General features: G+C 40.7%; 1 protein-coding gene across 9 annotated transcripts in view; it reads right to left on the bottom strand.

The window, feature by feature from the left end:
* The window catches only part of TJP1 (tight junction protein 1), a 158,134-nt gene that overhangs the window by 42,240 nt on the left and 88,098 nt on the right, over nucleotides 1–27,796 (bottom strand). Inside the window, exon 1 of one of the 9 annotated variants that reach the window (XM_021532012.4) lies at nucleotides 25,956–26,275. The exons of the other annotated variants lie outside the window; for them this stretch is intronic. Coding sequence (XP_021387687.2) covers nucleotides 25,956–25,988 — 33 coding nt within the window. The 5' untranslated portion in view covers nucleotides 25,989–26,275. Of the gene's footprint in view, nucleotides 1–25,955; nucleotides 26,276–27,796 lie in introns of those variants that run through there. 9 annotated transcript variants of the gene reach the window in all.

A 27,796-nucleotide genomic window follows, 5' to 3' on the forward strand; every position in this document is an offset into this window, starting at 1 on the left:
ACTTTCCTTCAAAGTGCTGTTGCAACTTAACTGTAAGGTATTTAATTCAAACAGCTGTAATTCTTCTCAATTCAGTACCAAGTGCTGCCCCTTTGCATTACAACTTGATTCAACTCTACCCCAGAATTAGATTACTTCTCTCCAGCTTTTTAAAGGAAGACCAAATACATACTAAAACAGCAACAATTTACACACACAAAGCCATCTTTGAAACAAAACAGAACGTTTTGCTTGCTAAACGGTCAAGGAATACTGATTTTCTTCCTTATTTCTGATGTTCTCATTCTGTCTTAATTTTGGCAAGAGCATCTCAGGCTAAACATCTCATCAACAAGTGAAGACTTATCTCTTGTAAAGTAAACTAAAGCAAAAAGCTCTAAGTAGCTGTTGTTCAGAAGGTGCAACAGGAATCCAATAAAGGAGTGCAAAAGTTGTAATTTACGTTGTAATTGAAATAGGCTGCCTCATTTTTACCTGCACTGATCAGAAGTTAACCCTGCTCATTTCCTGCACTCGCCCTGTGTCAGCAGCAGAGCCCTCAGCCAGCACAGGGGCAGTCCCTGGCTCGGAGTCCTCGTGCCTCCCTGCTGGAGCTCGGTGCTCAGGGCAAACACCACCAGTGGCTCTGGATATGGCAAGAACTGATAAAACCCTGCTTAACCTGCTCAGCACTGCTCCCACTGGATCTAGGAGAACTGGCACACCCAGAGCTAGAGCAGGGCAAGATAACAGCTAAGCCATGAGTAAGAAAATAAGAAAATCCATATGTAACATTCTCCTAAGAACTGTGAGAAGACTTACTACTTCACTAGAAAACCCAAGACAAATGTAAAAAAACCCAATCCTACCCCACACACTCGCCAGTCTTTCTAAACCTGGACAGGACACTCACTGCTCAGTCAGACTGAGGCTACCATTTTTAAAACCTTTTTCCTTTCTGCAGAAGCTCGGTCTTTCCATTTTGTTCTCCATTTCTTTGTTCACACTATTGCTATCACCTCCCCTAGATTTTACTAATACATCCATTTCAAATGCACAAGACTTGGAAACATCAAATATCCATTAGTTACACAGCAAAGCAAGTAATATGCTATTTTCATTCTTTCTGCATGCCCAAACAGTCCAATCAAGAACAGTGAAAACAGTTCAAAGGCAGTCTGAGGTGAGTGTTAGCTTTGACAAAAACTGCTTACTTGAGTTAGTTTCCGATCTGTAAGAACTGCATTCACTCACAAAAGACCAAAGGAAGTTTGAAGAAGACCTGTGAAGGTGCTCACCCCACTTAGCACTGACAACTGAGGCAGAAGAATGCGCCTGTGTTACCATCAGCTGAGGTCCCTCTGCAATGCTGCTTAGGCCGTACCCAAAGTGTTCTATTTTTCATGCTATCCACCACTAATTTAAGGAAAATCAAGGTGACTCAGCAGGAGCTGAGAAATACATACAGCCTAACACTCAGAAACTAGGAATATAGGAGAATACTAAGATACCCCAGTCTAGAGTTGTAATAATTTAAGAGACTCTTTAATACCTTTGAAATGCAAGTGGACAACGTTGCAAACTCCTACATCTATATTACCAATGACTTTACATCCCAGACTCACACAGAACCATATTACTTTAAGGCTGGAAGGGGCCACTGGGGTTCATCCAGTCCAACCCTCCTGCCAAGGCAGGGGCACCTGGAGCAGGTGACACGGGTATGTGTCTGGGTGGGGTTGGAATGTCTCCAGGGAGGAAGACTGGACACCCTCCCTGGGCAGCCTCCCAGTGCTCTGCCAGCCTCCATGGAAAGAAGTTCTCCCTCATGCTGAGGTGAAACTTCCTGTGTTTAATTGACAGCCATTGCTCCTCGGCCTGTCACTGGGCACCACTGAAGAGTCTGGCACCATCCTCTTGGCACCTGTCTGGGAGATTATTTATATGCATTAATGAGATTCCCCTCTCAGTCTTCTCCAGACTAAACAGATTCAGATTTTCCCTCCTAAGAGATGCTCCAGACACTTCATCAACTTTGTGACCAATGCCAGACCCTCTCCAGCAGCTCCTGGTCCAGAGCCCAGAACTAAGCACATATAATAAGAATAAAAAGAACAGAAAGAATCATGGTATCATGACTCCAGTGATTTATTTTATGCTTTTGCTTTATTAAAGTGAAAAGCTTCCTTAAGCTCATCTTTAAGACCATTTTAGAGACAATTTATATTCCTAACTCTGTATATGGGAAATGGATGTGTTTGTGGGTTGGGTGGTTTTTTTTTACTATTTAAAGGATAGAGTCACATATGACATTGCAATTCATCAATATGGAAGTTATGAAACTTATCATTTGCCCAAACTCTTGGATACATCAAATCTTGTTCAACTCTTTCATCTTTGAAATTGCCCTGAGAAATAAACATTTCAAAGTAAACATCTTTTTAGAAAGCTCCCTTTGTGGGCTTATAAGGGTCCTTCAAAAAACAACATTTTTTTCTTCCCCTTCTAAACGTATTTCTTTCCTTCTCAAGGGCTCATTTGGTTATCTTTATGGGAGTTTTTGTGGTTTTGATTTTTTTTTTAATACCATGCCTTTTCTCATCCAACTTCTACCTTCTCACACATATCTGGGTATGTGTGGACATGCACACATATGCTTTTCCTTCAAGCATCCTGAAGGAAAAAAACCAACCCAAAAAAACACTGGCTACTGAACTGAGTAATGCAGTGATGCTGCAAATAGCATTGCTCAGGTTAGCTGCACTGCAGGTGAAAAAGCTGCTGCCAGCAGCTGAAGCCACCCACAGGCTTGAGAAGACAGCTCTAGTTTACATTTGGAAAGCTTTAAACAACAGCCACAGAAATCAGTATTCTACCTTAAAATAATGCAAGCTCCCAAGGGCAGGTTTCTTGCAGATTAACACTTTTTAGTTTTCTACACCTCAGCTCAGTCTAAGGCAAGAGCTCCTACACATTCTTGAAATCCAAGCCAGAATAGTTTCCTAAAGTTTCTCTCCAAGTCTAGGGGGACTTGCTAGAGGAATTGTTCCCTTTTTAACTCAGCTGCTTTTCATATGAAGTGAATTGTGTTCTTGAATGACAAGATCAATTTTAAGGAATTGTTTCCTCAATTGTGATCAAAGTTTGACACATGGGGTCAAATGAGTTTTTAATAGTTTCTTAGTATAATTTAACAGTAATTTTTGATAAATAAATATCTACGGTTGCCATCACTTCCCATACATTCCTCACTAAAGTCAAGGAGATTATTACATTTTCAGAGAAAATAGTATCTAGATATCCACCTAAAACATCTTTTCCTCTGGATTACACAAGAGGAACCTCCTGTGGGAAGCACTAAGTTTCATTTAGTGTCTTTACCAGCCTGGGTTTTCAGATCAGCATTGACAGCTGTCCTAAGGACAATAAAATGAAGCAACTGCTTCTGCCACCTCAGGGGGTTTATAGCTCCTATTCTCCACAGAACACAGTGGGGAGAGGAAAGGTGTGTGACAGCTGTGAGCTCTGTCAACCACAGCAAGCAAACCACAGGAAGTGAACAGTCAGATCACAAACTCAGCCATGGAAAGAACACCAGCTTTGCTCCAAGCCTGCAGTCCCATGTTGTGTACACCATACTTAAAATAAAATGCTCATGTCACAAAACATTCCTATTTATCCTGAAAAAAACGTAACAACTGTGACAGTGTTCTTATTCAAGACACAAAACATGAGAAGGAAGAGCTAGTATTGGGCTGTGTCAAAAAAGGGAAAACATACTATATTTACTCTCTATATACTGTATAATACTATATTACATACAGTATTGTCTGTAATATTTTATTTAGAGTGAGACTTCCTCTTCAGAATGACACACCAGACATACATAAACTTCACCCATCTTGCTGAATTTCAATTTGGCTTCTAAAATTAATTTTCCATTATTCTTGGGGAAGTCCAGTTCAGCAGTAGGATGTTATTGAACTTCCAAGTTCTAAAGGTTAAATGCAGAATCAATACATTTTGATTGCACTTGTGGGAACAAGAATTAAAAATGCTTATCAGAACGATCAGAATCTGAACCTCTTTTATGAATTTCTTCAGTTTGTTATGTATCTAGGGGGTGATATTTATCATTCACTTGAAAAAAAATCAACAAAATCAAAGTCAATATCCAAAACACTCAGCTTCCTGAGGAAGTATAAGAAAAGAAAACAGAATCTTCCTCAGCCAGCCCAGAACAGGGAGTGAAGAGGTCACTTCCCTACACATAGCATCCTTCAGCACTCAGCTGCAGCACAGTGCTGCTTCCAACACTGACCAGGATGATTTCCTACAGATACTCACCTTTGTCCTCGCCTAGTTAAACTACAGCCACCTTAAATTCCAACAGATTCCCTCCAATTGTCTTATCATAAAAGCCTTCAGCTGACTGGGGGCAGGGGGGCCATTTTTTAACAGTTGTTCCCCAGCAATTAGTGCAATGAGGTCAGAATCCCATTATCTGACTGATTTTATCTACTGAAAGGAGTGCTTTGTCTTCCATAGTCTAACACACACACAATGCACCACAGCCTCTCGACAGGGAACCTCAGAGTTACTTGAGGTTTTTCAAACACTGGCAGCCAACTCCAGGAGCAAGTGCAGGCAGTCAGGAGGAGGAGAGCACTGAGGCAGGGTCACCACAGAGAACTGCCCACTGCCTCAGCTGCATTCCCACCCACAGCCCTGCTATGTCTGCCCCACACTCTGCAGCCTGTATATTTAGCTTTTCATTTCATCATCACTGCTTCCAAGGAGAAGGACTGCTTCCCTGAACATGTTTCTGAGAGAAGATTCAAGAGATCAGACTAAGGACTCAGGAACTGCCACAGAGCATCAGGTGCATGTTGTTTGTCTATTTAATTATCTCTTTTACACAGCAGTGGGAAATGCAGGAGAAAACACACACTAAAGGACTCTCTTGAGATGTGTATAAAAAAAACTGTGCAGCATCGCTGAAGCTGAGAAGCTGGTCTTTAGTCCCACCTTCTGTCTGAGTGTACATCCACAGAAGTGACATCAACCATTTCTTGAAACAGAAATAATAACCTTATTTCTTCTCTGAAGCATATATACTAACCACTGAAAAGTAAAGCAGTGCTCATTGTAAATTTTTTCCATTTGTTATCTTGGGTTCCAAGCTCTAGTGAAGAGTTCTGCTCCTCCCAAACATTCTTCTATATTAAACAGCCCACCTCATGAAAAGTGGGAAAATACCCCACTGAATTGTTAACCCTGCATGTCAGTAAAATGAACCTACTTTGATTTAGATCATTCTGGGAATACCAAGTCTCTACAACAGTACACATGAACAGTTTGAAAAGTACAATTCACCTTTACCTCACAAAGAACAATCTTGAAAGAAGAACTAGGACTAAATATCTACATACACATTTTAACAATAACTAGGTTGTTCAATCATTCCACTCAATTCCAAAACTGTGCTTCCAAAACCACAAGACACTGCCTTACTCAACACAATTTCCACTGCCTCCTGATCTAGAATTCCAAAGGTTAGTGGCTATCTTTTGAACATAAAGATACTGCATATATCTAAAAACATTCCTTAATCACTAGTTTTCTTGACTAATTTTTATACAAGAGACATTTTTGCTCCAACTTCTGGACACTGTTCTCTCCAAGCTAAGAAAGTAGCTCAGTGTTTAATTCCCCACATCCATGTACTACCCAGCTTGTTTAGCATGACTCACTTTTCCAGAGTGACCTCTCAAGTCCAAGCTTCACACATCACAGACAAGACCATAAAACCTTTTGCTTGGTGGTACAGCTGCTTAATGCAAAAAATACTAGACCTCTCTCCCAAAAAAAGCTCTAATCAAGAACAGGATACACAAATTTGGAGGGATGCTGCATTGTAGTTAAATAATTAAATAGTGGATTACAGATCCAGTTAAATCTGAGTATTTATAGAAGTATTTATGACACAGGCCTAGTAAATCACATTATCCATGAAAGGCAGAAGGCTGAAACTCAGGAATAAGGTAAAACAAACCAGAGTGCAAGACCCACATGCAGATGCATCTCAAATGATCTCAGGTCAAGTTACCTCAGATGAAGAACACCACTCAAACACCCTGGTAACAATATCAGCCAGCAGCTAAGCAAAGCTTACCAGCTCCTGATGGCTAAGGCGTGTGAAAACCGTGCTTCAGAGTTTGGGATCCCTGTCTGGTTTGCTTCTTTCCATTTTGCTTTCCAGCTGGCAGTGAAACCACACAGGATCACAAACGCCAAAGTGCTGGCAGTAGTGTTTCACAGATCACTACTCCAGGCCAGTACACTAGCAAAACACAGCAAAATCACAAAAAACAGAGAGGCTAAAAAAGCAAAGTGGCAAGCCACATTGCTCCCCTCAGCAAGGGATGTTGCCACAGAGAAGCATGGACAACTTGCAATTTGCTTTTCCTTTAAGTAGTTTCTCTGCCATACTGACCTAGGTCAGTATTATTAGGACCTAAAGATTCCTAATTAAGAGTATAAATTTTAACATGTAATTGAAAGGATTTATCCTTTCACTATTTACCTCAAATATTATTTTATTTTTTGTATCATTTCAAAACCAGTATCTTCAAGGAACTCATGTAATATTTCAATTGTTTAAATCTTGGGATGCAACTTGAAAAGCAATTATTTTACCACAATAAAAGCAGCTTAAGCAGCATACACTGCCCTCCTACTAGTTTCCATCCTCAAAAAAATCTCCTCCATCATATCTTGTGCAAGTATTATGTGGTCATTGTTACCTGTATTCCCACCAGTTCATTTCAACTCTGACAACAGCAACTGCTCCAGTTTCTAAGGCAGTCCTGGGAATGTAAAAGCTCAAACAGCCTCCCACCAAAGTAAAATAAGCCCTACTGAAGTGCACCAGTGGAGCTCAGAAGTGCACACAGCTGGGACCAGCGTCACAGCAACTGATACAGCTTAAGAGCAGCAAATTCCAGTCACACACTACCTGCCTGGTGGGTTTGTTTTGAAACCACAGTGGTAGTCAAATGGTGGTGCAGACTGCCCAGGAAGGCCATGGAATATCATCCTTGGAGGTGCTCAGAACTGATCTGGACAAGATTCTGGGCAGCCCTACTCTGAGTATGGGGCTAGACTAGATGATCTCCAGAGTTCTGTTGAGCTCTAGATGATGTGACCTCACTGTTCAGCAATTATTTTATAAATCAGATTTGGTGAGAACTGTCTTGAGCACAGACTTGGACTAGCTGATCCCCAGAGTCCCTTCCAACTTTAATTACTGTGTGATTCGATGCAAGTTGCATTTCCAGCACATTTCTGAAACCAAATCAAATCATCCAACTACAGACACAACCTCCCTCTCTACTCTTATACACAGCTTGGCTTCAGCATTTTATCACTCATAAAGAACTTCAGCTGGAGTTATTCCAGTTTGATTTTTCCCTTAGGGGAGGAGAAGAGCACAGTATCAAAGAAAGCAAAATAATACCGTATTAGCTTTATATAAGAAGCCTAAATAAATAATCTCTATGGCTTCTTATTTAAAAAGTACAAAGCCAAAATGCACTCAAGTAAAAGATATGTCCACCAAGAAATAACCAACATGAATGTAGACATGAGAGCAGCAATCAAAGCATCCAAGCACTTCACCTGAAGATAGAATGTCTCTAACCTTGTTTTTAATCAAGAGAATCATAATCCAGTTACCAAGCACTGCACCATATAAATTTTAAATCATTGTACTCTGAAGATCCGTCAAATAAGAGCCTCAGGACAGGCAAGTGTCTCACTAAGAGCGGGGCTGATTTTCCAAGATCAGAGCTTGCAAATATGAATAAAAGTTTAAGAGGCTTGCATTACAATTCCAGTTACAGGTGCACAATAACAGCCTTGACATCTTTCATTGTGATAATAGAAGAGTAGCCTACAGAGGGATATTTTTCTTTAAAATTTTGGGGGGAGGGGGGTTGTTTCTTGTTTTGTTTTTTGCTTTTTACTGTCGACATAGCCACAGCAAAACTATATATTCTACAGTTAATTTACCAAGTTCTCCTAAAATTAACAGTTGAAATGCAGGTGTTCTGAACATGGTGCACAAACACTACATTTTTGTCTCATGGAAGCAGCTGACAACTATTTCTATAGTAATAGGATTAGCAGGGTGGGAGTGTGTTTCCCTGATATTTTATCCCTTGAATCTCAGTATGAAAAAATATGTCACTGGGCAGTAAGACTTTCAACCCTGCCCTGCTTGTGGGTACTGAATTTCTTCTTCTGAATCTCAACCAACCACTCTAAGTAAGAAATTTCAGGAAAAGTGTCCTTCCCTACCCCAAACAACCACACACCCAGATGGCATCTTCCCACCCTCAACTTGGGTAAGTGTCAGTTAAGAAGATTCAATTTTAGCAGTCACATGGCTACTAGAGCATCTTCAGAACAGTACAACTCTGAGCTCCCATTAACTTCACACATCCAAAGAAAGCAAATCTCAAATCAAGGATACAGAAAGAAAGAAGTTCAAAAAGAAAGAGAGGGTAAATAATGTTAAGTCTTCCACATTCTTGAAAACGAGTAACTTCTTGCATTAGAAGCCGTCAGCGACTTTGGAGTAAGGACACAATGGTAACAAATAAGTTTAGTTTAAAAAGCACAATACGGGGAACACAGCAGGGTTCTGTTTTACTTTCAAATGCAGTGCTTGTGTATAGAGGGAGGAAGAGAAACAAGTCCAGGAAATCACTGGGAGAGAAGAAAATAAGAACTAGAGCAGCCATACCCCCCTGGCAGGAGATGGACATGAGACAAGGCAACAAACATCACCACAGCATTCAAAAGGCTTATTCGGCTATCAGCAAGGTAAATATTCCTAAACCTTTTATCAGGCAAGTGTGGAAAGCAGAAAACACCTCATTTTTACTCAGCAAAAAGGACTATTCCTGTTCTATTAACATCTAACTTCCTTATCACTTCACTATTACATGGATTTTTCTATTTTTAGAAAACACCTACCTTGAAGAAGTATCTGTTTAAAGCAATCTATTACACTTTGAGAGACAGTTGTGAAGTGTCAGTCTCTCCTTGCTTATATGTACATCAGTCTGTTCCAGGGTATTCCTGCTGAAAAAACTTCCTAAAGCTAACACATCAATGATTAGTTGGTGTTACAATCTCAAAACTGAGTTCAATCTCAAAACTGAGTAACAGCTCTGACAGAACTCAAAACCAGGTAATAAGCTGAAGGAGTAGAAAGAAAAAACACTAAGATGTATTAGTCAGTAAAACCAGTATTTAAATTCTGAACATATAGTACAGGAGATGGGGAAAAAATTCCTTTGCTTTTTTTAGCTAAGTAGTTCCACAGCATTCAGCAGCCCACAGACCTGCAGATGAGCTCACACATCCCAAGGAGCATATTCATACTGCTCAATCAACATCTTCACTTTTATCAGTCCTTTATACCCTTTTTGTTTAGTGTCTATGTAATATAAATTAAACTTATCCAACGCTACTATGAAAAATCAAAGTGATTATGAAGGTTCAGTTTCCAAAGGGTGGTGCAAAGGGGTGAATGGGGTCTAAGAAAAAGCAATTCAGTTGTGTGAAGCAAGTGAAGAGGTCTCCTACAACATAACCGAGGCAAGGCACAGCAGCCAGGGGATTTGGAGCAAAGTCTGCTGTCAGACTGAGTACACTGGAGCACATCGAGTACCTCCTTACAACAGCACCTTGAGGCCACTACTCACCAACACAAAAGGTTAAGGAGCAGCAACAGCCTAAAGCTTAAGGCTGCTTTCTTTCTCAGCACAGAGGATCTCCTTTATTCACAAAGCTACTCGGAACTGAAACAAGCAATCAGCCTGGAACTGATTATGGCTTTCCTGGGATGGAAAAGGACCAGCCAAGAGAGAAGAGAAGCTAGCACAGGAAAAAACTTCTCAGGTGGGTTATTCATTGACTGTGAATGTAGAAACACTGCCCATATAACAACATACCTGCAGACACTTTGATAATCCTCTCTGCTGCTTTCATGGGTAACACAATTACTTATTCACAGCCATTGAGAATGGAATTTCTTTTTCTCTTAATCCTAGCTATATTATTAGATATTTGCAAAATATGGCATTTCAGATATGGTTTCATTTCAGAGGGCAAAAGAAAGGTCATTTTTACTGAAGATTTACAAGAAAAGATTTTATAGAAAACACATTTTTCTAACTTCCAATTAATTTTTTCCTTTCTTTAAAGTGATCTATTCCCTTATCTTGAGGAGCCAAGGCCACTAACAAGCACAAGAGAATATAACAGCAGCTCCAGAAGAAGCAGCAAGCAAGAAGAACCAGTAAAACATGTCCATGCTTTTCCCCCTGTCCTTAAAAGGACACGCAGCAGCAACAGGGATGACCCCACCACCCAAAACACCTTTTTATTTCAATCATAACTCCTCATCTTGAAGAGTAGCAATGAAACCACCTCCACTGGGGAGCCAAGACTGGACAAGTGGCACTAAAAGCAGGCCTGAGATACTGCCCAGTACCATCAGCTGCCCTGCTCCAAATTCTCCTCTTTGCTTTACTACTGGCAGCAGTCCCACCCCTGCCTTTCACTACACCAGTGGTTCACAACCAGACCTCTTCAGAAAAGCTGCATACAAAGCACTATATACTAACTTAAGTGCTTTTTAAAAACACCATGTTCTTGTTTTTTGGGGGTTGGATTTTCTCTTTTACAGACTGCATCTGTGCCCCACTCCACACAGCTGAACTCCAGTGAGCCCCAGGCTGAAGAATTACCCCAGCCATTTCTGACTGCCTGAGTCAGGAGCCAACCCAGTCTCCTTCCCTCCTCTCATGAAGAGGGCAGAAGAGACATTGGCTACAGTCACTGGGAAAAAATGACAGAGTAATTACTGACTGGACAAGAGGCTTCAAGCTGACCTCTGTAGGTATTCAGATTTACATAAGCACCACATCGGTTCCCATCCCACCCTACACACATTCAGCTAGGATTTCTTTATTTCCTGTTTGCACATCAAAGTAGAGGAATGAAACAAGGGAATACACTAACATGCTCAAGAACAATTACTGACCAGATTAGAACTTCCTAGCAGCAAGTTGCCTTATGCATACCATGCAAAACAGCACCCTTCAAAAGCAATTCCTCTTATGAAAATCCACTTGGTAGACTTAAAATTATTTCCACCATTGTAGACGAACTAACACTGAACTTTACATAAAACCAATATGCAAATCCAGAAAGCTTAAATTACCTAAAATTACAATCTTTCAGATCAAATAGCTTCAAGGCCTGCCTTTTGCAGTTCCATCTTGACCTTCCACTTCCAAATTCAGTTTTAAGGTGACAAAAAGCCCAATTACACCTAAAAACAGTGCCTTCAAAGAGGTAAAAAGAGCCACACCCAGAAAGCCACAGGTTAACTGTAAAAATGGTCACAAAGCTACTTTTGTATTTACATCAGCAATTCAAAATACACTCATTTCAGTGGAACAAACTGCCTCACCAACAGCTTTAACCACATGACACTAGCTTCTATTCCCACAACTTCATGTGTATCAATGATACAAGATTATATTCTTGACCAAAACTGCATCATGTCCATTCATCACCACTCTGGAATGCACTCTCAAGTATGCAAGAAAACTATGAGGGCAGAAATGATCAAAGCTATTTTAAAATATGCACTGGGCTTCTACAGAATTCCATCTTCTAGCTACCTCAAGCCATATTTAAAAATGGAGCTGGCAAACCCAAAGCCCTTAAACAAGAGCAAATTCCTCTTTTTTTAAAGTTATTCTGATTATATTTCATATTAAAAACTGCAAGAAGTAAAATATGCAGAATTATAACCTGACATTCCAGTTTGCAACCTGAAAACACACTCAAGTTTACACAGCTTTTACCTCAGCCCTGGATTGCCCCGGCATTCCCTGTGCTACAGAAAGCAGCTCTACTGAACTTCAACAGTCTGAATGCAATAAATACTAAGAAAATAACAAAAAGGTTACAAACCAGGGGAAATAACTAGTGTAAATGTTTAAGTCTTGCCCCATCTGTTACCTGAAGTTTCACATTCTAAAGCACACTAACACTTTAATTGACAAAAGAGAACAAATTCACCTCAAGAGTGAGAAAGTTCAAAAAGAAGCAAGGAAAAAGGGTGACAGAAATCCCACTGTGTTTTTCCCTCTGCAAATATTTGTTCACATTGCTGTGCATTAGCTCAAATCTGTTCCACAAAAAGCAAAGCAATGGCAGAAGGGCTTCCACTCCACGCTCTTGCCCAATGTGAGTCAGCACCTTGGCTCTTGAGGGAAGGTGCACATAAAACTGTGTCATTTAATTTCAAATTCTTGAAATTAAACTCTTTCAAGAGCAGAACTCCACTTGTACCACACTCTTGCCCTTGGATGTTACCACCAGCACCCCAATCATCAGGTGCATATTGCCATCTGCAAGTAAATGATGCAAAAGGTCAATTTTGTGACAACATGGGCCTCAGATAAATCAGCAATGTAATTTTAGGATTGCTTCATGACTTTTAAGGAACTAAGTTATTACAAGACAATACAGGAAAAAACTGAAGTACTTAAAAGCTCTTTTCCCATGCCACCTCTGTTTATCTTGCAACTACACTACACTAAGGACTTTAGCTGCCCAGTCCTGACAAATTGAACACACTAAGGTTCCCCAAGCAGGTACCAATTATCAGTTTACATGCATTTATCAGACTGTTAACATTTTCCTTGACAATGCATCGCCAGTTTAGGAGTCAGTGCTGTTTACCCTCAAAAGATCAAAGACAACACATGCTTTACCACAACAATAGTGCAGATTATTGACGCACAAACTTAACAGACCTAAAGATTGAGACCAGTGGCAGTGACACTTCACAGAAGTGAAAAGTTTCTGCTCCTCTCTCCAAACTGGAAGAAGGGTAACATTAGTAAAGAATTAGGGACAGAACAGATTAACATTATTTCAAATAACCTACAGCCCCATATACCTACATAGAACACATGACTGCATCTGTACAATTAAATGCAAACATCAGTACTACTTTGAAATAATTTTCAAAAGCAGTATTTTAAGTTTTCTTTATTTTAAGGCTACAATACAAGCATATTTTCAGTTTGCTTTTTCTTTTGCTACTGGTATTAGAGATGGGTACACACTTTTTACACTATGAAATCTGAGCTTCTCATGTAAGCAAGTGATAAGCATCAAAACACAGAATTTTAGTATCTGAAGCTTGCACTTGGAACTCAGCCTAAACAAGGCTAATAGAATGGTAAACTTAAATTACAAAGCATTTTTTAGATGTTCACTTTACATTTGTTCCATAATACTTTTAGGGGCTCTTTTCCCTACCACCAAAAAAAAAAACAGTCTCCTCAAGTGCAAGTTAAAAGAACCCTTAGCCTAAACCACTTACACCAGTCCACAAAAAACATCATCCAACATGACCAAAATTAATGCTCTTATTTAAACACGTGTGTTACTTTTATAGACATGTTTTCAATATTGAAAAGAGGAAAAAAAAAAAACAAACCAGTTGCACACTCTACAAGTGCTTAGCAACAAAAAAAAAAAAAAAAAAAAAAAAAAAAAAAAACACCACCCAATAAACCCCAGTAAATACTGGTAGAAGTTTGACAGCCATAATGTATGTCTGAAAAATCTATGGAAATCTAGGCACACTGTAAGTGATACCAAAAGATTTCTGTTGGCAGGTTGAATAAAGGAGAATGTCATGGCATTTTTAGAATTGCTTTTCAAGTTAAACTGCTGGTGGTCTCCCTGTCTGTACAGGCCTGAAGAACTAGCTTTACTCTCAGCCCTAAATATCTAATACAAATCATTTTACATACATCACAAATTATTTTCTATAGCAGTCAGTTTGGTATCTTTTATAAAAGGAAACAGAAAAATGAATTATGTTCAAGTACATTGTTCTGATTCTGCACAGATAAGACACACTAAGTGAAGAATCCCAAACTTAATCACTACACCAAGACGTGTCCACAACGTAATAGTGGATCTCATGGCTTCAATTCAACTTTGAAATAAATCAACTATGCAGTAATTCAAGCATAGCCAGACCGATGAGAAGCTGCTCTCTCAATCATAATTTCATCAAGATTAATCCCTGATTGCAAGCCAAGCTATGTGAAGATGAGAAGCACGTAGAGTATTCCAGAAGAGGAACTCTGAACACAACGACTAAAAATAAAAGTCTATACATAATTACTGAGAGATGCTACCCATCAAATCCACCTCTTAGCAAGTATTTCCCATCTGTGCTTAATGGGCAGATGTCTTTTTCATTCACTCAGCACATTTTTTGAAATGGAAAAGTATGAATGACATTCTAGTTGTTTATCTAACCAGCTGGAGAAGAAACTGGTTAACAGCTGAAAAGCCAGTATAATTTTGGTGAATTACCTGTTTTTCCCAGATTATAGCTTCAGTTCATTCAACTATTGCCCCAAAAAACGCTGAGAATGAGTTACTGGGGAAAACAGCAACTGAGTTATCTACAAACCTGCGAATTCAGCAAGCAATAGTTTTTTTCAAAGGAGCATTCCCCATAGTGAGTAAGAAACCAGAAGAGTTTAGCTTTAGGACACCAGACAAATCTGTCTGATGAGTCAGTTCAATGGAAAAACCTATCAGGAGACCACAGCTTGCAGAGAAACCATTTAATCTAGATTATTCTTTGGAAAAAAATCCTAAGGACTAAATAAGTGAGGATAAAATCAGTAAAAAACTTCATTAGAAAGGTGAGAGGTGAAAGAGTAGTTCAAACCAAGATAGCTGTAGTACAATTTTATCATTAAAGCAAGAATTGAACAGCAAAACAAAACTTACTGCCAGAATGTTTTTCAAAGCTTGACTGATAATACCCATAATTTCAGTCACGCAACTTCTAATGCTTTGCAGGCAAAAATTAAGTGCAGTGAAAATCTCTAAACCTGTACCTCTTGTATCAATGTATTGATTTAGTTGCATCTTTTCCACTCATTTTTGTAGGTTTTTGTAGGTACACCTTCAGAAGTCACTTCTTCTGAAATGCAATAATGTCAAAGATACTGTAATGTAATCAACATGTGTAAGTTATGCATACTTTTTGCCTAATTTTGCCATTTAAATTGATCCAGATTAACACATGTTGAACTGAGCTGTGGAGAATGATTTCTTCTTTGAAAGTTAAGGTGCAGCTATGAAGTACATAAGAAAATATATACAAAACCCAAATATTTTTGTCCTACCAATTACTACAAGAAGTACAGAGATCATACCAAAAAAAAGAAAACACTCACTATGTAACTACACTGCTCAGTTTCCTGCTGTAAAATCATTATTCATTCTATTCTCTTCACTGCATTGTTATAGCAGTAAAAATATATTACATTCTTTTACAACTTGAAATTTATGTTGTAGTGCATTTGTCACTGTATAGTACACAGTCAAAGAGCAAAGGCAGTTTTAAGTACACCAGTGCTTACCTTTGCATACACAACTCTACTGCTTAAGAGATTTTAGGCACAGGTTGTGCGTATTTTGCAGTTACTAGAATTGCAGTAAACAGGGGAATTCCTGATGTCACACTTCCCCCAAACAAGGAGACAATGATGCCATGCTGCACAACAGAAGCTCAGAATTATATCAAATGCCATACATGATACATACAGCATCAGTCAGATGTTACATCTTTATTTTCCACCTCTCAGTAGAATAGAGCAGAGATGCTTAGTTTTTGATCCAAATGCACTAAACTCTAACAGGCTTAGAATCTGAGAAAATCAATAGAATATATTAAATATAAACCTATTCCCTGGAATATAGATTAAATTGTGACTTGCTAAACTTGCCTTCATAGGTAATAGGCTATAATGGTTCTTATGAAGAGTCTTGATTTAGAAGTCTACTTCCCCCAGACATCCGGCACCTTACTTCCAGAGAGAATATGGATTCTCTGTGTTTTGTGGAAGAGATAAAAAACAATGTATCCTTCTAACAGTCTCACCTGGCTACTGGAATTAAAGATTTTATTCTTTTGTACTTATTTCTCCTCTTCCCATGATCTCTGCAATTCAGGCACTACCTGATCTATCAACAATTAATAAAACTAAATAAAATTAAAGATAGTAAACAAAAAATTCAAGTCAGCTTACTATCTATTCGTGTTCTAGTCCAGTGTCTTAATATCTAAGACATTACTGACAATCACCACACGATGCCCATTAAGCATCAGACACTAAAAGGAAACATTTGTCAAATTCTTCTTATTCTTCACAGCAATTCGACAAAAGATATTAGAATATACAACTACAGAATATATGCTACATTGCAGTAAACGACTTTCCACTGTACTCAAAGGACCATTGTTTTTTAATCCCTGCTCTGCCCAGTCACACACACTTTCTTCTCCCTAATCCACCCACTCTTTAAAGCCACCGCATGAACTTTTCAAGGCTGCATGTTTGCAGCAGCTCTGAATAAACCACACAAACCGCATCTCTCTCACACACGTGACTATTTTTGAAGTGAAAATTAACACAAATACAATTTAAATGGAGACAAGTCAACACTTGGGCCCGGATAACTGTGTGTGTAGTCAGCAGGGAAGAAGTGTTATAGAAAATGGGGGCGAAAATCATGGAATGAGAGCTGGCTTTGTTCACAGGCAGTAGCCTAAGTGCCTATCAGTCAGCAAAAGCATTTTTAAAACAGCTGCATCAAAGCTTTCTGCAAGTTAGTCAGCATGTGACAGGCCAGCACATTACAACAGTGCCACAGCAATCTCTGCATAATAGGAGTGCTCTGAGTGACCTGAAAGGTCAGTGTTTTCAAGCATTCCAGTAATCTGTAAATTGCCTTGGCTTATCACTTGGAAGCAACATAATCACATTGCTTGAGGGGCTAGGACAGTAAAGGCAGATTTTAGGTATTATGTTTTGGTAAACTACATACTAACCTCTACACTGTAAGCATATCCAGGAAACTCAGAATAATGTACAAATTTTTAAAAAATGGAACATAAAAACATCAAAGTATGCTCTTCTGATAGAGGGAAAACTATTGACAAAATTTTGGAATCATCTGTAGTAGTTTATCAAGTAGAAATACCTTTGAAGGTTTGTTTTATTCCTTAACAAGTGTTCCAAAATATTCTTTATTTTGTAGGAAGTACTTAATAATACTTCCTACAAAACTAATTTTGAAATACAGCAAGACTGCAACTACTACAGAGTAAATTAAGTAAAAAAAAAGGTCCTGTTCTGGAAGTCAAAAGGTGGAGCAAGCAAAATGCAATTTCCATAGTAAGGGTTTAGTTCCAGTTGAAAACCAGTACTTTCTATCAGAGAAAAGAAAAATTATTGTTGCCAGCTATAAACATCCCAAGCAATTTACTCATAGCCAAGCGAGGCTCTGGGCATTGACTTTAACAACAGATTTCTCTAGAAATAGAAAAGCAAAATTAGATCTACCAGTCCATCTCACAAGATTAAAAATGTTGCCATTTAGTTGCCAACAGGCATGATCTAAACTGTTTTGATCCACTATTTGATTGACATGTTTGAGTGGAATGCAGCCACCGAGCCCACCCCAAGGCTCCCGGCACAGGATCTGTCCTGGCACCCCCAGCTCCTTCACCCTGTCCCATGCAGCCCTTTTGCTGCACCTTCTGCTTCCACTGCCACCACACCACTAACAATTCCACTTCTACTGCTTCACTACAGGTGAATTCAAGCATTCACACAGGAGGGAGAAAAACCAAATACAAAGAGCAAGGCAAAAATTATCAATTTTAATTCCATCATAAAGAAGAAAGAGGAAAACCTATGCGGTATTTCTTCTGGAGCTGCTTGCTTTTGTTTAATGTACTTTTAAGGCATAGCTGACTTTTAAAAAATGGAGCTAAAAGCAGTTAGAAGTTCAGGCTAGTGAAACACATGCTGCAGAAACAACACATTTATGTTTAAAAGGTATCTCCTGCCTGTTTTAAACTATAATGCTAGCACAGCTTCAAGTGCAGGACATAAATCTCACATTAATCTAAACCAAACTAAGTTTACAGCCAGAAAGACAATATTAGTCCTTCCAATAATGCAACCAACTTAAAAGGTGCCCTCATCATGCAGGAAGGAAAAAAAAATCCAACGCCACTGGTTATTCTAAAGGAGAAACTACATCAATAACTCTCAAACACTGGCTCCTTGCTATTCCTTACACACCTTCCCAAGACAGAGACATTTACTGATTGCACATAAACACAACAAGTAAGAAAACCTTTTATGTTAACATTGGTATTCAAACAATGTAAACAACAGATCCCCTCAATTGAGATTCAGCACTTTCCTGGGCAATTCTAGGATGGATTTACCATTGAACTACCAACAATAAACAAACCACAGAGCACTGGAAAAAATACCTCCTATAGCACTCTGTCTGATTTAGATGAAACATGTTCTTCATTCAAGCCATCAACATTGTTTCTGTAAACCTGTATACCTTTCTTGTACTTCCCAGCTAAAAGCTCCCTGCTTTAGGAGTATTAATCCAGGCTACATTATCCATAGAGAGCAAAACCCAATCAAAATGCAAGAGCATTTAGTTCTATCATATGAGATTACACTCCAGGAATTTCCACTCTTACATAGCTGGGTTATTAACAGAGAGGTTTATCCTGTATGCAATGGCCAATCACTTTCCACAACTTAATTTCAATTCTGAAGGAAACACAAGTTCTTTTGTCAGAAAGCCATCCTTTAAGCTTGGCTTTAAGATCTTAATACCCAGTGAAAAACTTATTTCAGGAGTCCAGGTTTACAGGAAAAGCCAGTATCCCTGTCACCTAACTCTGCTGAGAAACTAATTCATGTGAAGGCATTCATGGGCAAAGGAGTATTTTTTCCATATAACATGTAGGAACAATGCTGGGTCAAGTGACACGAAAAAGTTTCTAAACAACCATCCTGATGAGAGGGTTAATGTGATCTAGCCTTTTCCCAGATTCAGCTCTGAGGATGCCAGTCATCCAAAATGAACATGAATTATGTATTTACTACAGTCTTGGAATTTGTTCAGATAAACAATAATTGGCAGAGATAACCCCAGGTACTGTATTGATTCCATGCAAATTACAACTAACTAATTAATTGATAACCACATTGTCAAGTAGCACCTCAAATTTACTTCTAGAGCTTTACAGCTATAGTCATCCCAACTGTGACTTTCTATTAAAATCAATAAATCTTTAGATTACATAATTTACAACTATTATATTTTCAATTAACTGAAAGCATCTGTGTACGTACTATTTGTTTTGTTTTTTTCTTTTTTTTTAACATTTAAATATATTTTTATACACCTTTTTATAGCAATATGTGCCAGGTCAGTCCTTTGTCAAAGTCATGTCACCACTGCTGTAATTTAAGTAATAGAAAAACTGACATCATTGTTCAAATTTCACAAGCTGTCCTGTTTCATTATGCTACTGCTTCTGATTATAATTTAAGGTTATTACTTCCTTTTAATTAACTTGAAAAATTGAGTAGTGTCTCTGCAGCCACAAGTTACTTCTGAGTAATTTTTGTGTTATTGAATACATGGTGAATATAACTAAGTCATTAATGGTGCTGCAAGAGCACCATGGCTGTCTAAAGAAGGTTTGCAGGAAAGGGCAGGGGATGTTATTTCAGCCGAACACACTCGCCTCCCAGAGCTGCGTCCAAACGCTTGACCATATGTTCTGGAGTGTATTAACAAGTCTCCAAGCACCTTGCTCATTCTACCTCCCATCTGGATGCATCCTAAGAAACAGTCACCAGCCCAGAGTGTAAATAGCTGGAACAGGTCCACTTAATATTTACAAAAAAAAATTTTAAGCTGGATACAGGGAAGGGGGCCATCTGTTAAAGTGATTGCTGACCCAGTGGGGCAGAGGGGAAGACACTGTTACTGGACCCCATTCAAACTAGGCAAGGAACTGCCCAAACAGTCCCAAAGGATCACAAGTTGAAAACTAATTACTGCCTTTTCAGGAGGGGTAGGGGAAGATTTTATAATTAAGTTCCTAAGAAGAAGTCAAATGTAAAAGGCAAATGCTGGGAAGATGGACGGCTGCTCCACAGTGCAGTCCTTACTGGGAACAGCCTTGGGAGCTCCAAATCAAACAAACTGCCGACTTTTGCTCAATTTCTATTTTCAGCATATCAGTACTTCGGATATGTGGGGGCAGGGAGACAAAAAGGCCATCAGAGCCATACTAAGTTCTGTTGTTGTTTCCTCTGCTATGGGAAGTTAACCATACATCTTCTGAGTTATGTAGGCCAAAAAGGTCACATTTGCCCACTTCTCCTAAGAATGTGAACTTCTCCAATGCAACACTCCCTTCTGCTGTCATCTTACTGAATTTAGGCTGCCCTCCCCCACCACAAAATGGAAGAACATCTGTTTATAATGGATTAGGAAACAAGAATCCTATTAGAGCTTACCAAATACTCTTGAGAAAATAAATACATTTTAATGTACAGCCAATATTTCAAGTTTTAGCACCAACAATACAGTTAATTTTTTCAAGTGTCTAAATAAATCCTCAGGTGCAGATGCAGGAAAGACCTCTAAGGAACTGCTGAAGATCCTATAGAGACAGGAATAGTAAATGTAAGCCAAGTGCCCAGTCCTGAACACACTGGGGCAGTTCTCCAGCCCTGCAGTAGCCCATCTACATAACCCAAACAGTCCACAGAGCTTGGGGCTTAAGGAGTTGTCTAAGAGTACACCACCAGGAAAATCCCATGGATAACCAAGCAGACACCATTGTCCCTGGACAAGTCACCACACTTGTGGCCTCAGCAGCACTTGTTACTCTGCAGCTTCCAAGGGATCATGCTGGACCTTAAACATTCAGCTGAACGTGTCCCTCCATTTTCCCAGATCCTTCACTCAAGCACATCACAGCCCTGAAACAAGAGCACCCCTACTATTTATGACTGTACAGAGCATATTTAAATAATCTGTCCCTAAAATAGCATAATTATAAGACAAGACAGTGTTTTCATTTCAGGACTTTTTGGACTCAGCATAAATACACTGCACAGAATCATGGAATTCATTTTAAGACTTCCCTACGGCTGTTTGCTTAATCAGTACATTCAGTGAAGAAGTCATTACTAATGTATTTGCCTGAGAAAACACTGAGCATAGTTTGATATTCATTTTTGTTGTATTTATACCATGATAACACAGAAGTATTTGTGGGGATATAAATGACAAATGTCTTTCTTAACCCATAACAAAAATAGTAAAAGCATTTGTTTCAAATACTATCCTTTAACTCAAACTGACACTTTGAATTTGACAGTGATACAAACCAAATGTTGGGACTATTAATTTTGAAATGGACATGTACATGGCTTTACTCCCCCCACACTGTGACTAATCAGATTTTCCCCTGCTACTCCAATGTGTACACAAGACATGGCCTTTCCACAGGGTATAGATGACAGGAGAAAACAGAAAGGAGGATCTTATTTCACACTAAAAGCTTATTGGCAAAAAAAATGGGTGAACACTTGAGTCCTTGGTGAGAACTTCAACTTTCAATAAAGCTTTCAGATGAGCACTTTGACCTGAGATAGACAATGCTTTTGCATAGCACTTCAAATAATAAACTCAACATATTTGGCACAATTCAGAGCTTGAGTGGTCGACTAGCTACAGTTGTGTTACCAGCTCAGTACCTTATGCTGAATAGTTAAAAACCAAGTATTTTCATGAGTACCCAGAAGGTTTTGACAACAATGGTATACTGCAGTCTGAACACAGACACATATTCAAGCTCAGTAACTACTCTTGATGTCAAGCACAAATTCAAAATACTATGTTTTGAGCTTTTTTTAATCACTCGTAGAAGCCCAGTATCTATTCTCATGGAACCTAAGTAGTAGCACAATGTGCATCTTAGAATACCTATGATGTACAGAAACCCATTTCTACAGGTTTTCCTTGACACAGAGATTAGCTAGCTGAACACTGATAAGGTCTTACTGATTTTCCACTCTATAAAGGTGGAGCCAGTTGCCAGGCACTGTCAGATTTCAAGCTCTGTTTACATTACAGTAATCTTTCTGCTGCACGTTGAACCAGAAGCAAACTCCAGAATACACTCCATAATGACCTATGAAGTGTGGAGCTGCATCTCCTCTCACATTGCAGCCAAAGTCATACTGAAAAATGCACCTCAAGTAGCAGCTGGTAGTTGAAACTGCTGATAGGCCTAACTGAAACAATGAATTCAAGAAAATCCAAGCCTGAAATACAAGTAATTCATAAATTATTCTTTGAAAAATACCTACCAGAACATTAAAATTAGTATTTCCTAAGGTCTTGCTACAACTTACAGAAACAGTAGCAAAATTAAACGCAGTATTTTAAAGGCTCTTTTTTACATATAGGCGATAAATTCTTAGGTTAAACTGAATTATCAGTTACTTTCCCATTTATGTTTTCTATATATTTATTTCTTCGTTGTTACAGTTGAAGAATCTCAGAAACAACCAAAGAATAACTGATCTGCTTTACAGTGCCCATATACAGACTTAAATGGGAAAAATAAAATACTGCTCCAAACTTAGCTGTCTCACAGACCGAATTAAAAACCACTTTAAAAACATCTGCACATATATGCTCTACAAGAAATAAATCCATTGGTGTTTCCAAGTAAGATTTAGGGTACAATGCTAACCCAAATTACAAAAACCACAGGTCTTTGCCTCTAAAACAGAAAACCAAGGAGTCCTTGCAATCAGTATATCCTGAACCATCAACAGTCATGTTCTCAGCTCCTGATTCAAGGGGTAGTTAACAGATACATGCTTGGAGCTAGAAAGCCAGTTAAAATAACCAAAATTCAATTAGTTACACAGCTGAGGTGAAAGACTGAAATACTCTTCATGAATGTATTTAAAAATAGAAGGAAGTTTCAAGAACTCAGGTTCAGCATTCAAAAGGCTCAGGGATTGAGTAAGTTCTATCCCCATATTTACAATTTAAAAGCTTTTCAGGCTGATTTGTTCATTTGGTTTGGGTGTTTCTACCAATGTGGACTACATATGAATCTCCAACTCAAAGGCAGAAAGGAAGTTCACATCCATTACTAAGACCCTCGCAGTCATTCCCATAGCCTCCATTAGTACAGCTCAAAAAGACATCAGAAGAGATTAGGCCCCTTAAATTTTGAAATAACAGCCATGACCAGATTAAACTTCCAGCGAGTCTTCATTTTTCCACCACTTTCTATTGTATATTACAAACAGCTACAACAAGCACATAACACCTTAATAAAACCACATTCTTATACAGCACAGCAGGGGAAAAAGCTAAGTAATTAAAACTGAAGGGCAGTGAAACTGTTTGTTAAAGACTGCTGATAGTGGGGTATAACATAATCTATCACAGCAGCCAAGATTATCTCATGTACAAATAAAAATTATTCAGCTAATCAAAAATAATTTTTTCTTTCTACTTTTTTTTAGGTTTTTGTCAAGTGTGCCAATGTAACTGTAGATATGGACACAGAGCTCAAAAGTATATTAAGTAAATGTTAAGAGAAAACCATTCACCATTTAATGCATTACAACCCCAAAAATGAGAAACCAGATACCACATCCAAAGGGATAGCTTTGGAACCAAAGGGTAATTAAAGGAAACAAAATCCGGAATGTGAACACAGAAATCCCGCAATATTCTAGTATTTCCAAAATACTCTTTAATTTCCTTGTCTATGACTATTAAAACTACATGGAGAGCGGTGCAGGAACTAAGGACTGAAATACAATTAACATAATCCATTGACTGAAAGCACCTCTGTTTTGACAATGAAACTCACATAAACTGTATGCATCAGATTCTAGTCTCTAAAGACAATTCTGTGATCGAGATAAAAAGGTAAGAACTAATTTTGATAAAAAGCTATCACAGATGAAGAACTTACTCTGACAGTCACAGGACTTAAAAATTAGTTTTTTTACCAAGAAAGATATGCTATTTCAATTACATTACTTCCATAAATCTGAAAGCATCCCAGTGAAGAGTTAAACCCCAGTGAGACTATATTTTGCAACATTCTTAAATTAACATACCTTTCAGTATAATTAGTTTGGCTGATACTGTATGCATGTATGCAAGCTCCAAGGGCCAATGTGATATGACCATGAGCAAAAGGAGTTTCAAATAACTGCTGTGGCAAGATACAACTTCCAATTAACACAGTCTGTACACCAGCCTACAGCCAAAACAGATACACTTTCTGTACACTTCTGCAACTTTAAATACACTTCCGTATTTAAAAATAGAAAAACACTTCAAGACAGTACATGCATGTGTGGAAGGCAATATCTGTCCACAGCCTCACAAAATAGCTGTATTTTAAGAGAGCCTTTGGAGCCAGAAATGAGAATTTTATACCCCGAATTTACAAAACAAAAAAATCTGCAAAATTTAAGTTGATGCAATTTCTTCCAATCCCTCACACAGCAGAATTCTAACACACTATTCAAGACATCATTTATCTTCAACTCCTATTTGTTGTTAATATAAATGCATTTGAAAATGGCTAAAAAGTATGCTTGATCTATCTCCATAGCTAGGTAATAGCAGGAATGTGAAATTTATGCAAAATAAGTTACTTTTCTAACAACAAACACTCATTGTTGAAGTGCGTTTGTGTGTACGTTAAAATGCAATTCAATACCTCCGGAAGCTTACTTAAAATGAGGCATGAAACTCAGCAGTCAACATTAGATCTTAAGTTTTTAAAATTCCACTCTGGAAGCTGAGGTTGCCTCGAACACACCTCTCAAGACTCTGGAGTTGGTAAAATCGCCAGCTAACAGTGTCTTACAACTAGAGTAAGTTTGTTACTTAGTATCTCAAGCGCCTAAGTTTTTCGGTAGCAATGCACTAAGGTGTAGATTTTATTTCAGCCTGTAGAACACCACTTCTGAGTAAGTGCATACCAGCAAGTGACATCAGACCGAAACCGCGTAGTTTCACTCGAAAGCAAACAGCACTAAGCGAGCTCCGGTAACACCAGCTAACACACACGACGGGAACTCGTCGCGCTGAAGCCGGAGCAACTACTCAGGCGCCACAAGCGAAAAATTAGTTCGAAATTCAAATTCCAACTAGTTTCAAAGCAAACCTTTAATTTTACACGAAGGAGAAATAACCTGTTGAGCGTTCCTAACTCCACCTCTCACCCCGGGGCCGCTCGGCATTACTCACCGCCGCGCCGTGCCGGGGGAGGTCAGAGTACACACCCCGCAACGTGCACCTGCACCGGCAACACCTACGGATCAGGTGGAGGACCGGCACAAGTTTCTGACGGATTACTGCCGCCCCAAAGCTGTTTACCGTATGTCAGCAACAATCAACCCCGACTGATTCAGCGGCCACAGAAAAAAATCCCGCAGTACTGGACTCTCCCGGTTGAGCCTTTCCTAATTGCTACCCGGCTCCAGCCTGGAACAAAAGGGCACGGCCAGCACAGCGGCGGGAGCGCGGGGGCTTCTCCCGGGGGCCGGGCCCGCTGCCGCAGCCGTCCCGGGGCCCGCACGCCCCACAGGTGGGCGGCCGGGCGGGGACCGGGGCGGCCGGCGGGGCAGCGGCCCGGGCCGGGGGTGCGGACCACCTGCCGCCCCGCCCGGCGGCCGGGAGGGAAGCTCTGCGGGAAGGCGGCCGGGAGGCTCCGGCCCGCCTCGCCCACCTCCTCGGTCCGCGCTAGCCCGTGCCCTCGGGCGGGGGTAAAGCCGCGGCCACCGCGGTGCGGGCTCGGCGGGGCAATGGGAAAACCGCGCCGGGGGATCCGCAGGAGCGGAGCGGGCAGGGAACGCGGCCGCCCCGGGGCCGAGTCTTACCTTCGTGGAAGCCGCCGCGGCCCTGGCAGACATTTTGTTTCCTTCTCTCCCCCGGAGCCGGGCGAGCGTGTGCGCGCCTGCAACTCTTCAGGCCGGGGGAGAGAAACTCGGCGCCGCCGCCACCCGCGCCTCACGCAGCCGCCCGAATAAACATCCCAGGGCGCGGGGGGGAGGAGGAAGAGGAGGACGGCAGGGAAGGGGCGGGGACGGGGGAGGAGGGAGAGAGGAAGAAAGAGGAAGGGGAGCAGAGACTCAAGTTTGATAAAAGTGCGGTCTCTCTCCCGCGGCGCCCGGCGCGCCGGGGCCGGTTCCGCCGCCGGGGCACGGAGCGCGGGAGCGGCCGCGCTGCCCCCGGGCCCGCCCGCTCAGCGGCCGCGCCGCCCGCCCGCCTCGTGCCTCTCCCCCCGCGCAGCCACCGACATGTCCGACTGCCGGCACGGCCCATCCCGCCGCGGGGGGACTGCCCGCCCCGCCGCCGCCTGCCCCCGCTTTGCCACAGGACTCGGGCCCCTGGACGGCGAGGGAACGGCGGCGGCGGCGCGGCCGGTCCCGGCCCCGCGGGCTCTGCCGGGCGCGGCGCGGTGAGGGGCCGCCCGCGGGGCTCGCTGGCCGCGGGCTCCCCCCGCGCCATGGTCGGGGCGGCGGGGGCCGAGCGCGGCCGGGCCGGCGCAGCCTATGGGAGCGCGGGGGGCGTTTGAAGGCGGCGAGCGGAGCAGGCCGGGACCGGCACCGGGCCCGCCCCGAGCGCCGCGGGGCTGCGGGACGGGGCGGCCGCGGGCGCTCAGCGGGGCCCGGGGCCGCGCTCTCCGCGGCGCGCCGTCCCGCAGCGCTCCCGGCGAAGGAATTCTCGCCCCCCTGGAGCCGGCCGCAGAACTGGGATGTCGATCAGCGCGGGCTCAAACCTGCTTTTGCGTTTGCCCATTGTTTGAAGGGGCGGGACGTTAGTTTTCGAGTTCCTTTATTGTACATTTTGTTCTTGAGATAAAAGCAATAAAGACACAAAAAGAAAACAACTTGGGAGATTTGCTTTGCTTTAAGGTGGTGACTGCATAGCCTTAGCATTTCCTATAGCACCATGAACTGCTGCGTGTGGCTTTGAAAAATAAACTTTTCCCAGTATTTTACACAAAGCGGTTTTAGTGCCTTTTACAAAGTAAGTATTTACTTAAGCACTAAGATAAATACTGCAAGTTTTTTTACCATTTAAAAGGAAAGGCTTTTAAAGATGTTATTTTACTTTTGGGCGTTGGATGCCCAACCCATGCTCAATGAAGCTGTCTGAAAATGCAGCTGGAGTTCCGACATTTGAGATAGCTCATGCCACAGAAAGCTGAGCACACTCCCAAATTTCATAGAGCCAAGTCATAAGTTAACCAAAGGACTTCCAGAAGCATCACCCATTAAAGTGCTTCAAACCCCAGTGAAAAGATGGCACATTGTTTATTACTCATATCACTACGGTGCATAGTTTATGACGTTGATTAATTTACTCTTTAGAATTAGATAAGAGCACAAGTGGCATGACTAATCAGGTACATAGAGTTCCCATGAAAGAAAAGTAGGTGAGAAAAATCCCAAACCACAATGGGAGTACTTTGCACTTACTTTGCAAACATTTCATGAGCTATACATTGCAGTAAGCGCCAAGGTATCAGGGCCACGATTTTCTTGCTGTTGTACAATTTATGTGTCACCACCTGCTTTTGTGCTCCATGCAATCTCCAGAAGTACTGAAATTCTTAATAGGCAATAATTCAACGATCCAAATCACTCTTCCACCAAGAAACGCCCTACCCAAAGCTACTGTACGAGGTTTACGTTTGTTCTCTTTTGAAAATAAA

Source organism: Lonchura striata, chromosome 10, assembly GCF_050655825.1.
Source record: "Lonchura striata isolate lonStrDom1 chromosome 10, ASM5065582v1, whole genome shotgun sequence".
Classification (NCBI taxonomy): Eukaryota; Metazoa; Chordata; class Aves; order Passeriformes; family Estrildidae; genus Lonchura; species Lonchura striata.